The sequence below is a fragment of the Trichomonas vaginalis genome, chromosome III (assembly GCF_026262505.1).
Source record: "Trichomonas vaginalis G3 chromosome III, whole genome shotgun sequence".
Classification (NCBI taxonomy): domain Eukaryota; phylum Parabasalia; order Trichomonadida; family Trichomonadidae; genus Trichomonas; species Trichomonas vaginalis.
This window is the reverse complement of record NC_067205.1, coordinates 6,696,321-6,709,671: the sequence shown is the minus strand read 5'-3', so window position 1 is coordinate 6,709,671 and position 13,351 is coordinate 6,696,321. Positions and strand designations below refer to the sequence as shown.

The 13,351-nt window shown below is 33.9% G+C and overlaps 6 protein-coding genes and 2 pseudogenes across 8 annotated transcripts, besides 1 other annotated feature; 4 read left to right on the top strand and 4 right to left on the bottom strand.

Annotated features, from left to right (window-relative positions):
• Positions 1-13,351: part of a mobile genetic element that runs on past both edges of the window.
• TVAGG3_0654270 (uncharacterized protein) lies at positions 36-296 on the top strand (the record flags this gene model as incomplete). Its single annotated transcript, XM_001308156.1, has 1 exon — positions 36-296. One exon carries the CDS (start codon positions 36-38, stop codon positions 294-296), a length of 261 nt encoding a protein of 86 aa, XP_001308157.1.
• Positions 321-1,174, top strand: TVAGG3_0654260 (annotated as a pseudogene). Its single transcript has one exon. A coding segment is annotated over exon 1 (854 nt).
• On the bottom strand, positions 1,259-3,883 carry TVAGG3_0654250 (organellar and viral DNA polymerase type B; the record flags this gene model as incomplete). Its single annotated transcript, XM_051241754.1, has 1 exon — positions 1,259-3,883. One exon carries the CDS (start codon positions 3,881-3,883, stop codon positions 1,259-1,261), a length of 2,625 nt encoding a protein of 874 aa, XP_051088341.1.
• On the bottom strand, positions 3,888-4,477 carry TVAGG3_0654240 (organellar and viral DNA polymerase type B; the record flags this gene model as incomplete). Its single annotated transcript, XM_001308158.2, has 1 exon — positions 3,888-4,477. A coding segment is annotated over one exon (590 nt), but the record flags the coding sequence as incomplete, so codon positions are not given.
• TVAGG3_0654230 (uncharacterized protein) lies at positions 5,127-5,600 on the top strand (the record flags this gene model as incomplete). Its single annotated transcript, XM_051241753.1, has 1 exon — positions 5,127-5,600. The coding sequence occupies one exon, from the start codon at positions 5,127-5,129 to the stop codon at positions 5,598-5,600; it is 474 nt and encodes a 157-aa protein (XP_051088340.1).
• TVAGG3_0654220 (uncharacterized protein) lies at positions 7,170-8,054 on the bottom strand (the record flags this gene model as incomplete). Its single annotated transcript, XM_051241752.1, has 1 exon — positions 7,170-8,054. The coding sequence occupies one exon, from the start codon at positions 8,052-8,054 to the stop codon at positions 7,170-7,172; it is 885 nt and encodes a 294-aa protein (XP_051088339.1).
• TVAGG3_0654210 (phage tail repeat-like family) lies at positions 9,538-11,478 on the bottom strand (the record flags this gene model as incomplete). The annotated part of the gene is made up of 1 exon (XM_051241751.1): positions 9,538-11,478. The coding sequence occupies one exon, from the start codon at positions 11,476-11,478 to the stop codon at positions 9,538-9,540; it is 1,941 nt and encodes a 646-aa protein (XP_051088338.1).
• On the top strand, positions 12,432-13,195 carry TVAGG3_0654200 (annotated as a pseudogene). Its single transcript has one exon. A coding segment is annotated over exon 1 (764 nt).

The window sequence follows — 13,351 nt, the reverse complement described above, 5'->3', positions numbered from 1 at the left end:
TTAAAGTTTTAATTTTGTTTTTTATCTGCAGTCAAATGACTCAGACAAGCCCTACGGACAAGACCCAAGGGGTCATAGATGTTGAAGCATTGAAGAAAGAAATTCGTGAGCAAATTTTATCTGAACTGAAGGAACAAAAACAAGAACAAAAGCCAGAGAGACCAAAGAGAAAACTTAGTGAAAAACAACTTGCTGCATTAGCTGCTGGAAGACAAAAGAACCCACGTTTGCTGGCGAAGAAAGCTAGAGAAGAAGCTGAAGCAAAAGCTAAAGAAGCTGAAGCAAAGAAAGAGTAAATGGTTTATTTTTATCCGAATTAAATGTATAGACAAATACCTTTATCTGTTGCGTTCAGTAGTGAAAACCCTGACGTCAAAATAAAGGGAACAGAGTAACGTTTAAGTTTCCAACAGACTGGATTGTGAACATAAATGAAGAGAAGTACATTGGCATAACAAATATGTATATAACACGTGCTTTCAGAAAGGTTGACTTTATACTTCAAGTCGAGATAGAAAATGACGAACAATCTTTAAGCGCCCAAAACATTCACATATACAAATACTTTAAAGACGATACAACATTGTTGCAATGTATGATTTCATTTAATGAGATGTTCGAGAAAAAGTTCAACATTGAAGTACAAACTTTACAGCCTTTACGTGAGTTTCTTGCACAACTGAAAGAAGAAGGTAGTCAGCCACAACTTATAGACTTTCATTATGAATTTAATGAAAATGAAGATGGAACACATGACTGTCAGTTTGTTGTATTCTCACCATTCAATGAAGTCGCTAAAGAGAAAGAAAATCCATTACGTATAAGATTTCAAATCTCTGAACCAAGTGATGATTTCAAGAATGTTTTCAATTATGATGCAATGCTTCCGAGGAAAAATGAATTTTCAAAGATTGTAACACCTGGCATTTGGGATAGAAAGCAAGCTATATTATATTCAAACTTAAGTAAGGGAGTTGAAAATGAGTTCATTGGTCATACAAGAACTTCACCACTTCCTAACCCTAAATACTATAAATTAACTGGCTTCAATCGTGAGTTTTGGATAGACATGTTCTCCACTCATGACCATAACTGCCCAGTGTTCTTACCTCCAGACCATAAGGACTGTCTCTACATTGAAGCACAACTCTTAAACTCTACCATCGCAGTATTGTAAATGACCACATGGGCTTCGCCCTTGCCGCTAGCGGCTTATTTTTATCACGAATGACCTCATTGCTGACAAAAATAAATGACCTCAGAACTTCAACTTACGAATAAAGCTTGTTTTAGTCGTTATTGAGAAGTTAAACTTTTCAGCAAAGCAAGGACTAGAAGACTTACATAAGTCAAATCCAATCTCTTGACCATCATGAAGTGCTTTGTAAAGTTTCATTAAACTGAACTCAGAGTCTTTGTCATATGTTCCAACAGGTATGTGAATGTTCTTATCTTCATTGTAATAACATTGTATAGCTTCAGGAAACATTTCATTAGCTGTTAAAGCAAGAACGTCTTGTTTTACACCTTTGCAACGTGCATGGAATGCAACTTCATTTAAATCGTTAGTGCGTAAGTCTATGTAGGTCTTCTTTCCACAAAATATTGACTTGTATGCTAAACTTTGTTTTCCAGGTGTTATTTCTGCGAAGTCAGAATGAAATTGACCAAGGTTCTTTCCTATAAGTTCGCGACCGTATCTCTTCTTAAACTCTGCTGCAAGCTTTGGTATGTCTTCATTGAAAATATGCATGCTATCACAGTCCTGGTAAAATATTTGAAGTCCCATATCTTCAGCATTACAGAATACTTCACACATTATTCTCTTCGACATAGACAGAATATTAACACCAAGTGGACAGAAGTTAAAGTGTCTGCAAATGCTTTTCGTTAGCTTGAAAATAGTTTTATCTGAACCATCCAAACCTTCGAACTTCACTATATGGTTGTAGTTTCTGATGGCATATCTTATAGCATCTTTGTCATTTACTATGGTTATTTTTGACTCAATAGGAGATAGAATAGTTTTGCCATAAATACTGTTCAGAATGAGCTTTATATTTTCTTGCAAAGGATTTCCTTCTTTCTTATACTTTAACCTTAACTCAAACAACTTCTTTACTTCATCTCTTATTCTAATATCTCTGTTTCCATCGTAATAGTATCCTTGCAACACTTCACATTTGACACCTTGATATTTTATGAGGTCTTGTAATGTTATATGGTCAACATACATTAAACAGCAAGTGTTTGAACTTCTGGGAACGTTAAGTTCTGGATTTAGTTCAGGGTCACAAACTATTAAAGGAAAGTGTCTATGTATTCCAATCTCTGTTATCTTAATGAGAACAAAGAAGCCAGACATAAACTTTTCACCAATGGGTTCCTTTTGGTCATCATCGAACAAATGTCTCATGAGATACTCTGTGCTTAACATTTCTTTCTTCATAACCTTTGGAATACCTTCTAAAGTATAAAGTCTTGCTATAGCGGATGGATATAATGAAACAGCGTCGAAGTCAGCAATGTGTTTCTTTTCGCTCTTTTGTTTCATGTTATCTGACAGCATACATCTTCCACCTTGAATGCATCTCGAAATAAATTCTCTTGGTTTATTTGAGAGGTCATATAAATTTCCATTCGGGAAGTACACTCTGTTCTCAAACAATTTGTTAGCAATAGAACAAATACTAACGTAGTCATAAACGTTTAAATCAAATTCTTTTAATATGTCATTGCGGAACTTAACAAAACCTTCTCTTAAAATTCTTACGTCCTGTTTGCAATAAAATGTGCTATACTTTTCTAAGTCGAAGTGGTTCTCATCTATTCTGCAACCTTTGATGGAATCTATGTTTTTCATGAATGTATCCGCATCCTGGATAAACTTACATGCTTCAGAAATGACACCAGTTCTGTTGTCATTTGCTAACAAAACACTGCTGTAGTAGTTATATGGAAATACTTCTTTCGGTCCTGTTTGTAAGTTAAACATAGCAAGAAATAGTTTAAGCTTCTTATTTATAACACTGTAAGAGTCTTTTATAATAATTGCCCGTCCTTTAGATAAGCCAGTTATTTGCATTGTTCGTGAACCTTTAATGATGGGAGTTCCTTTCACTTCTGTCATGTGTCTTAAGATGAAGTTTATATCATAACTGAGGTTATGGAAATATATTAAACTCTTGTCAGGAAGTCGTTCCAAAAATTCTGTTGCACAGTTCTGACCCCAAATGCTTTCACTCACTGAACCATCTTCACTGTCGTAACATATGTTAAAAGCTTTATGAAAGCCATCGGTACTGCACTCAAAGTCAGCAAAGAAAACGTGCTCAGGAATGAACTTACATTTAGCTTTATTTACTTCTTTTGACTCGGCTTTCTTCTTCAGTTGTACACAATACTTTGGAGCATATGACAAGTCTTTAAATGGTGCAAGGTTCTGTTTATATAAGTCAGTAGTATATGTGAAAAGTTCTCCATAAGAAATAGGTTCGAAATATTTGCACTCCCACAATGTTTTCATAACATCCCATAACGGTGTTGTTCTATCATAACGAACTACATATTTATCTTCTCTCTTTGTATAAATCTTCATCTGTTTCTCAATGTTCATTCCACCACACTCCTTCAAGATTTCTATATAGTTGCGAATGAAATATGTTGTCATTGGTAATCTTTCATTTAGCATGTAGTGGTCTTCAACAAGAAGTAAGTCAATAGTTCTAACAGTTTCACATTCTTTTGGTATGTATCTCTTTATTTCATTATGTCTTGAGTCATTGAAATAACCAATGGTAACATTAAATGCTATACCTGTTGCGTCAGAAATTTCTTGTACTTTACTTTGAGGAAAGTCTCTAACACGAATGACTTCTCTCATGTGGTCAATAGTTTCTTCATTTACTCCAGCCTGAATGCAAGCATAAACGAAGCAGTTATCTTCTGTCATAAGTGTTGCAGTTCTTTTGTTCAGTTCATTGAAGATTTGGTAGCGTTCAAGATTTATAGGTAATGTGCAAAGATACTTCCAGAACTGACCGCTTCTCTTCTTATAAAACTTCTTTTCACCATTATCTTTCCAAAAGCTTTCTATAAGTGCTGGGTTTCCTGTTTGCTTAAGAGCTTCCAAAATGGCTTTCTGGTCATTTGTCAGTGTGCTTTCATCTCTATATGGTCTCTTTTTTGGTTTGCCTTTCTTTACATCTGACATCGTTAAGCCTTCATATTCAGTTAAATCATACATCTTTATTTCGGTAAGATTCTTTATGTTTGTCAAGAAGAAGTCATAGTGCATTTCAACAATACCTGCAGCATTTGCTTCTATCTCTGATATAAAGTTCTCCTTCAAGAGCTGATGTAGTAATGTTCCAATATTATTGAGGTTTAACGTAGAACATTCATACTTTCCACCAAGTTTATAACATACCATCCATCTCTGTTGTGAGTTTATTTTAATTTTCTCTAAGAGTCTCATGAAAACCTTACCGAAATGTTTGTGTAAGTAGTCTCTGTTTGTTCATCTAAAGCTTCAATGTTAAAGTCAATGAGTCTATTGCCTGACTTCACATTTCTCTTCCTATTCTCTTCATCTTTCTTTAACCATCTCTCACCTTCTTTTGGTTTGTCGTCAATGGAACGAATGACATCGTTAGCTTTGCGAACTTGTTCTATAGCACTTTTAAACATCTCTCTTCTCTGTTGTTTCAGTGTGTCGTCTCTTCTTCTTGTTTCACCAACGTTTGCATTTGTTATGTCATACATTTCTCTTCTTACTTCATGAGGTACTGAACGTCTATGATATAAGTCAATAGCAACGTCATTTAAAGGAAATGCTCTTGCATGGACTTCGTCCTCGCCGCGTTGCGGCTTTATGAACTCATGAATTCTATCATAACTTATTGCACCATTATAGTCTTTAATGAAGTCAGCGAGTGCTTTTTTGTTTGTTGCGTAATGCTTTGCAACATCTATATTAGCTTCTGTAAGAAGTTGTTTTATTTCCGAGTGTTCTAACTTAGACAACTTCCGATACATCTTTAGTAGGAAATAAAAAAATATTTTTTGAAAAAATTAGATTAGATTTTTTTAAGTTATTTTTCAAATAATTTAATATTTTTATTTTAATGAAACACATGCAAGATTGCAAGTTCTTTTCATACAATGCTCTCGCTACTGCCATCAAGAATGAGTTCAATAATGCTTCAAATGTTAATGTTATCTTTAACAAGAAGTTTGTGAAAGAATCTAAGTTTGGTCAGTATGTCAGACCATTAGCTATCGTCATTGACCGCAAACGTTATACTTCACAAGAGTTAGCAGTAGTTTTGAAACAAAAGAGTTTCTTCGTGAATGTCAAAGATACTCATTATACTGTTATAAAGAACTCTAATATTGACTTCTTCAGTATTGCTTTAAATCTTTCCGAACAGAAAGAATATAAGAAGGGTGAAACAAATGTGAAATATTATCCTTCATCTCTGAAGACAATAACGAACAAAGATGTTATACAGAAATTCTTACCAAAGGTTGAAGAAGCTTCTATTGACATTGACGAAGGAAGTGAAATGGTTGAAGAAATAGACCCTGACGTCATTTAAGCAAAAATATATTTTTGAATAACTGATGGTGTCACCACGTCACCATGTGTCACCAGGTTAATTAACTTCTTTTAAAAATGATGACAACATGACATTTAGACAACACAGCAGGATTAATGCAAAAATAAATTCCAATCATACTTTATAAAGCTTCATTTCCAGGTATTTCATCGTCAGTAAATGAATCCTCATTATCGTTTGGTTCAACCTGTTTATATAATCCTTTCATTTCTTCTTTCAAAACATAACACCATGTTTGTTTACCATCTATTCTTCTCTGTTTCCTATCACATTTATCCTTAATGCTCATTTGAAAGTTTTTGTCTTTCATGTCTGATGGTTTGCAGAATAGAGCATTTTTACACGTCATACCTGCACACAATTCATCATAATGTGTATTTATCCATACATCTAAAGGATTTGTTGATAATTCAATTAAATCTAGTTTGGCTTCAGTCATCGGAATGATTCGTACGTTAAATGATGAAAGGTCATATTGCATAAAATATGTTAAAAGGTTATCATAAAATTCCTTTGTGCATGAATTCATCAAATTCTTGAAGTAATCAAATTGACCCTTAAATTTACCATTAACCCTTAAAACCACGTATCTTTTGTCTCCAACTTCAATTTTGACAGGGTAAACGTTATTAGTTACGAAAATGAAGTTTGCAACGTTCTGAGCAGTTCTTCTGGGTTGATTCTTTTCATTAATTCTAATCTCATTATCCGTAATAATTGATTTCAAAGCGTTGAAGTTTGCGAGTCTGTCTTCACCTACATTCTTGAGTTCATTAAGTACAAGAAACATTTTATTCTCAACTACCGAATTGAAATTACCCGTTAGCTCACCTATTTCGGTAATGTTTTTACATGAATAACCAGCGAGAAGTTCAGAAATAATGTCTGTAAATCTGTTTTTACCTGTTCCCTGAAGTCCTTTCAAAATAATTGCTGTTTCATTCTTGATTCCAGGATGTTGAATCATTGATGCAATCCAGCCGAGAAGGTATTTATACACTTCATCGTTATTATCACAAATGGCTTCTTTAATGAAATTCATAAACATCTCAATTTTTGAGTAATCTGGTTTTTCGAGAACGTTGTATTTATAACCCTGAAACGTTGAGAAAACATCTGGAAATCAGATTTAAAGCAAACACCCTTAACAGTTAATGAGGATAATTGATTTAGTAGTACATCCCATGCTGTTATTGTTTTACCTTCTTCTTTAAATAATTTAATCATTTTAAGTGACTCTTTCATGTTTGATTGAAGAACGAATGATATTTGATTCATTTTGTCGTGTATGTTGTAATCTTTCTGAATGAAATATTTGTTTCCACAATCTACAAAACGGATTACACGTGATAAATCCTCAATTACTTCAGAACTGTTTTTATACTGATGATTTTCAGCCTTGCGTCTAATATCTGTTATCAAAAAACGAGTCATCAAGTTTTATATCAAATGTTATTTTTGGCTTACGTAATAAAGGTAAAACGTATTCATCATAATATTCCTTTTGATATAGTTTTAGAATCTTCACCAAAACAAATGGAGAAGTCATTAAATGTGCATATCTATACGTGCTTTTTCAAAATTACTTTTTGCATTTTCTGTTAAATTGCAGAAGTTATAAACGTTATCGTATGCTTCATTAATTAAATGATTAGGTAACGAATTAATAGCTTGAAACAGTGTGAATAATGTAACTTCTTTTTCTAAATTCATGTTTCCACCGTCATTATGTACTTCAAAATCACTAATGCCATCAACTATGCTCTGGGCAAGTTTATCGTCAATGTTTACATTTTTGTTTTCATTCATGATAGTCTTTATTTCTTCATTCTTCTGTTCAACTCTTACCTTAATATTCAAATCATTTAATATATCATTCACTGTTCTAGTTATGGTCGAGTCATAACTTCCACGAATGAATGAGTATGTATTGATTGGTTCTGATGCATTCTTTCGAACTCTTGAATCAGCCATAACTACTAAAGAACGCTTTGAATCATCCATAGAAGTCATTATGTCAATATCATAATCATTGCAGGAATAACATTTAATCATTCTGTTCGAAACTGAATAGAAGAAATTAGTGTTGCAATAAATGTGAAGACCTCCTGAAGCGGTTTTAACGATAACATCTTTATCCGAAAGTTTTGATAAAATGTCTTTTCTAACTGTTTCTTTAAGTTCATCATTGTATGATTTATTGATATCAACATCTATAATCGTTAAATTTGAAATTTTATTTACTAATAAAGCCATACCAGTTTTCCTTCCTCTTCCTCCATCGTGTTTGAGGTAGTTATGTAAATCAATCTTGTTTTCACCAATTCTTTCGTTGAGGGTTTTAGTTTCTGCCACAACTAATTCCTCAGCTAATGAATCAATAACTTTTTCATCAGAAACGATATAGTTGCTGTTGTTGTTTGTTGCTGTCATTTATATAGGAATAAAAAAATAAAAATAATTTTAAAACTAACTTTATTTTTGGACTGCATCAAATTTCCGGGCTAGTTGTCTAAATGTCATGTTGTCAGTAATTTTAAGAGAAGTTAATTAACCTGGTGACATGGTGACGTGGTGACACGTTCATAATTTATGAAAACATTTACGATAAAATTTATTTCCTGGACTGTTGTCAAAATGTCATGTTGTCAGTAATTTTAAGAGAAGTTAATTAACCTGGTGACATGGTGACGTGGTGACACTGAAAACATTTATGACAAAAATAAATGGTACCATTAATGATATCATGACTGTTCTCATTCATGTCTGATTTACATCTAATGAAAAAGTTTAGAAGAATTTTCTTATTCTTTCTGGCTTATTTTTGTCTTTCCAGTACTCCCGCTCTAATGGTCCCAGATGTGTTGGCTTTGACTCTCTCAAGTTCTTAGATGGTATAACATCTTCAACGCCTCCTTCATATCTTACTTTATAAGTGTCATCGTTTATGTTATAGCCAAGTATTTCAATAACCACTCCTCGCTTTGCTTCGTCAATGGTTTCAGCAAGTTTGCCATTACTACTTTCAACTAATTTATGTCGAGGGTAAAACGCAATAGAGTCGTCAGCAGCTTTTATAAGATATCCATTACCTTGCGTAGAGTCTACGATATAATAGTTTCTACTTAACCTTAAACGTTTCTTTGTCAACGGTTTGTCGTCAAGAACTACACGAACTTTTGTACCAGGAATGAGGGTAAATTGTGTTGAATTTCTGATATTTTGTGTTTGGCTTCGTTTCTTTTGTATATACTTTTCTTCTTGTTGTTGTGTCATTGAATTTGGTGTATGTCCTGTTGTAGAATGTGTTGAGGAATTATATACTTCGAGAAAATGTTTCATTGTTTCTTCGGTAAAGTCTCGCTCTTGGTTTAAATCTCTGAGCGTTCTTATGAAGCGGTTTATGATGCCGAGTATGTTATGGTTATGGTCTTCAGTAGTGTAGTGAGTTATGTTATGCTTAATGAGAAAATCTGTGATTTCATTGCTGAGGTATGCACTGTCTTGGTCTGATGTTAAAGTACTTGGGCTATGTTCTGCTACAAACTTTTGTAAAACTCTTAACACTTCACGAGTTCCTTTATTTTTCATTGGATATGCATATGCTTTACGAGTGTTAACATTAATGAAGATGAGGAATGGTTTATGTCCTCCTTTTCCGCTTTGAATGAGAGTGTCAAATTGGTATGCGTCAGGAGCGTTGGAGTAAATTGGTAAAAAGTAGTCGTAAGGGTTTATTTTTGTTTGATGTACAACATTTTTGTCAAAGAACCTTTTCACTTCAGCTCTGTTAGTAAATCCCCAACTCTTTGCAGCTTCATTGAACTTCTTAAATGACCTCCATGGATGTTGTTCGAATACTTCTTTCAAGCTCATTTATGTAAAAATAAAGATTTTATTCTAGGCTCAAGCGCGTTCATTGAACGCGGTACCATGCGAATATAGTCACAAATGGTGACATATAATCTGCACCCGAGCCTGTTGGATTTGTTGTGAAAGTGTGTGAATGATTTCCTCCTGGTTCAGTTGGTCGAAAAGTCTTTTTTGCTGAATTGTTATAAGATGGAGATAAAACATCATGACCGGCTTCATACTCTGAGTTGTATAATGGGTGGTCTCTTAATGAGTGGCTATGGTCGCCAGAAAAGTTTGTCGTTCCTGTATGAGTGTGCGGTGGAAGGTTTGCTTCTTTAATTTTCTTCGAACCTCCTGTTTGCTTTGAATATCTAGCACAGTATAAGAATTTATCTACAATCTGCTTCCACGTACCAAAACCTAAAACTGTTTCTGGATTTGTTGAGTTCATTGACGTATAAATAGAGCCTATAGGATATAATGTTTGAAGTATTTCAGTCTTTAATGTTTGAAGCTCTGTTTTGTCTGCTTTCTTATCATATAAATCTTGAGCAGTGAATTTAACATTATTTTCATCATCCATGACATAAACATTTTTACAGCTAATTTCTTTCTTCGTTGTTATGTTTTCATTCGATGTTAAACCTTGTGGAAAGTTAGGAGGTTTATAATATAATGCATCCCCACCAGTTCCGCCAACCGTTCCTTCAATACTTTCTATAGCAACAGTTGAGAAGGAGTTATGTGTATGTTCTTTATCTGCTTTTTTATCTAACATTGCTGGTAGTTCATATGTTTCAAAGTTTCTGACATGACCTTCAATGTTCATACATTTACTATTTAAGGAGTTTAGTGTATCTTTTACGCTTGTACTTGGATTCTCTAAAGGTGCACTTGAACCAAGGGTATAGTTCAATATTATGTCGTCTGCTCTAACAGTAGTGAAGGATTCATGTGTATGGTTCTTGTCGGCTTTACTGTCTAATGTAGCTTGAAGTTCATTTATATCGGAGATGTTGTGTTTATGAGATTTCAAAACTTTGTTCATTGCGTCAAGTTCATCTTTGTCAGCTTTACTTTTAATAGCATCTTCAAAAGTTATTTTTGCCTTAACTCTCAATGTAAATCTTGGTTCAACTAATACACCGTTAACAGAGAAACTAGAAGCATAAATTTCATCGTTATAACCAAATGCTTCTTGTGCTTTACCTGTGTCATACTGTACAGTACAGCTTATGTCATAACCTTTAGCACGAATGAATTTATATCTTCTTTCATTAACATCTTCCGTCTTCACTTTTTCATCCTGTGTTAAATATCCATGATAGTCCGTTATAATCTGTTCATCTGAACTTATATAATGAACATGGTTTTTATCTGCTTTTTCGACTAATTTCTCTTCTATCTCATTTATTTCAAGTTCATGCCTACCACCACCTCCCGAAGAAGTATTTTTCTTCAGCTCTTGAAGAACGTCCACTTCGCCATCTTTGGTGTCAATAATGAGACTTTGAGTTAAAACCTTTCCTGTCTTAATGGATGTTTGTAAAACTTCTTCTTCACCGTGTTCGGGGTCATGGTCGTCATCATATCTTGTGAAATCAGAGATGTTGTCATACATTAAGCATATCTGTCTCAAAAGTTCTGCTATTTGAAACTGGAACGAAAGATATACAGAACTTTCATCATCTCCTAAAGTCAAGTCTGCTTTCTTAAGTATTTCTTGAATGTATGCAATGAGAACAGAGTACCTTGGAAAATATTCGAACAATATTTCATTAGCTGTTGGTTTTGGTGGTTCTTCTGGAGTTTCTGTTGTTTCAGTTCCTTCTGTAGGTTCTGTTGGAGTTTCTGCATCTCTTGACTTCAATGCTCTTGCTCTCAAAGACCTAAATGTTAGAGCACCAGGTTTTACAAAGGACTTTATAAATGCTTTAATAGTTCCTGGTAAGTTATTGTTAGCATTAAGTAAGTTCCTTATGCTTCCATCATGTACGTCCATAGCACTATGTAAAAAATCTATACTTTTCTTGTAGTCAGCAATAGACTGACTGTGATTTTTTAAAGATTTGTCAATATCTTTAAGCCAATCTTCATGCATGTCTGATACTGAGCCAAGAAAATATCATTTGCTTCCTTTAGTGTATTTTGTGCTTCTCGTAAAGTATCCAATCCCGTACGTGCATTGTTTGCTATACGTCTTACAGTATCTATTTGAGCTCCTTGTTTCTTGCATCCAACCAGATAAAGTTTTAATAGTAATCAGAACCATTTGAAATGAAGTCAAAAGCATTTTTAACGTCATCTAAAACTTCTCACCAAGTACTGCCATATCTTTCCGATTTGGTATTGAAGAACTCCATAAAGAAGCAGCTGTTAAACCAGTATTTATAAGGTTTCCATATCCATGATTTAGCAGTTTTTCCATCCTTTCCATCTTCACCATCCAAACCGTTTTCGCCTTGAGGTCCTTGTATTCCTTGTGGTCTCTTGAGGTCCGGTGTCACCCTTCTCTCCTTTCAGTTCATCTTTATGTTCGTTATAATATTCTAATGTCATAAGGTGTACATCATTACTGCTACCAGCAAACGCCGAGAATTTGTTTCTCATTCATGACTAAATTCTTTAGGCATTTAAATGTTGTCGTCAAATCGAAAGCTCTTTAACAATTCAATGAGACATTTAATACTTTCACTAATGAGGCATCTACTGTAGAATTTATATATTGCACCGTTCCATCATTTATGATGGGAACTTTACTTATTGTAATGAATGGGTCATACGTGTTAAAAGTATCGAAAATCAATGACTTTTTTAGTTTTTCCATCGTCAATGACTAAATCATTGCCTTCAATGGTTAAAGTTTGAGTTTTCGTTTACTAGTTCATGTGCTCTTCTTGCTTCATTTGTTTCATACGCATATGCAGCAATAGTCATATTTTAATGAGAAATAAAATGTTGTTCTATTTGCAAAGTACAGACCCAAAACGAATACGGGACAGTAAAGCTACAAACAAACTTAGGTCTTCAGAATGAAGCGCTTGCTTTCAGAGTTGTTGACTTCAATACTATCGCAACTTTTGTCATAACAGATGAAACAGATTTCATAGAGATTGAAATAGATGACAAAAGAAGTGTTATAACATTTCCTAACAGAGCTGGGTATAGAATAGATAAAATTGCTGGAGTCATAGATACTCTCATAAATGAAGAAACTATTGACAACATAGATGTCGAACTCTCTTCTGAGGGAACATTGAAGTTCAGTTATGCGAAGGAGTTTAAGATACACGAATGAGTCATAGAGTACAACTTCTTTTGGGTGCATACCATATGACATTTCCTTTGAAAAGTGTTGACAAACGATTGAGATGAAATCTGTTCCATACGTATGTTATGGTAATTGTTTATACATTGAGTCTAAAATAGCTAATGTCACAGGCATTTCAGGAGTTAATAGTAAAGGTTCAGTAGAATATAATCCTTCTGTTATGCAGTCAATTCAATGTTCATTCCAAACGTTCCTGTCATAGCAACTCATTTAGGTAAATGGGTTCGCATTAGTCCTCATAATTTGAAAGACATGCAATTCAGACTTTGTTGACTTTCAAGGAGAGCCTGTAGAACTGAAGGCACCAGTGCGAATGACTGTTGAAGTTGACTTTTTAGAAAATATTAAATGCAACAGCTTACAAGAGAACTCAGAGCTAAAAATATAAAGTATGAATGTTATGTATTAGGTCATGAACTTTGGTTGTTGCTGTTTGATGAAACAAATGAATTAGTTATGTCAGTCAAGAGAACAGAAAAATATTGTGTTAGTGAAAACTGCACCAAGTCAATAAGATTAGGTTTGCATTATGAAGATGAGTTCG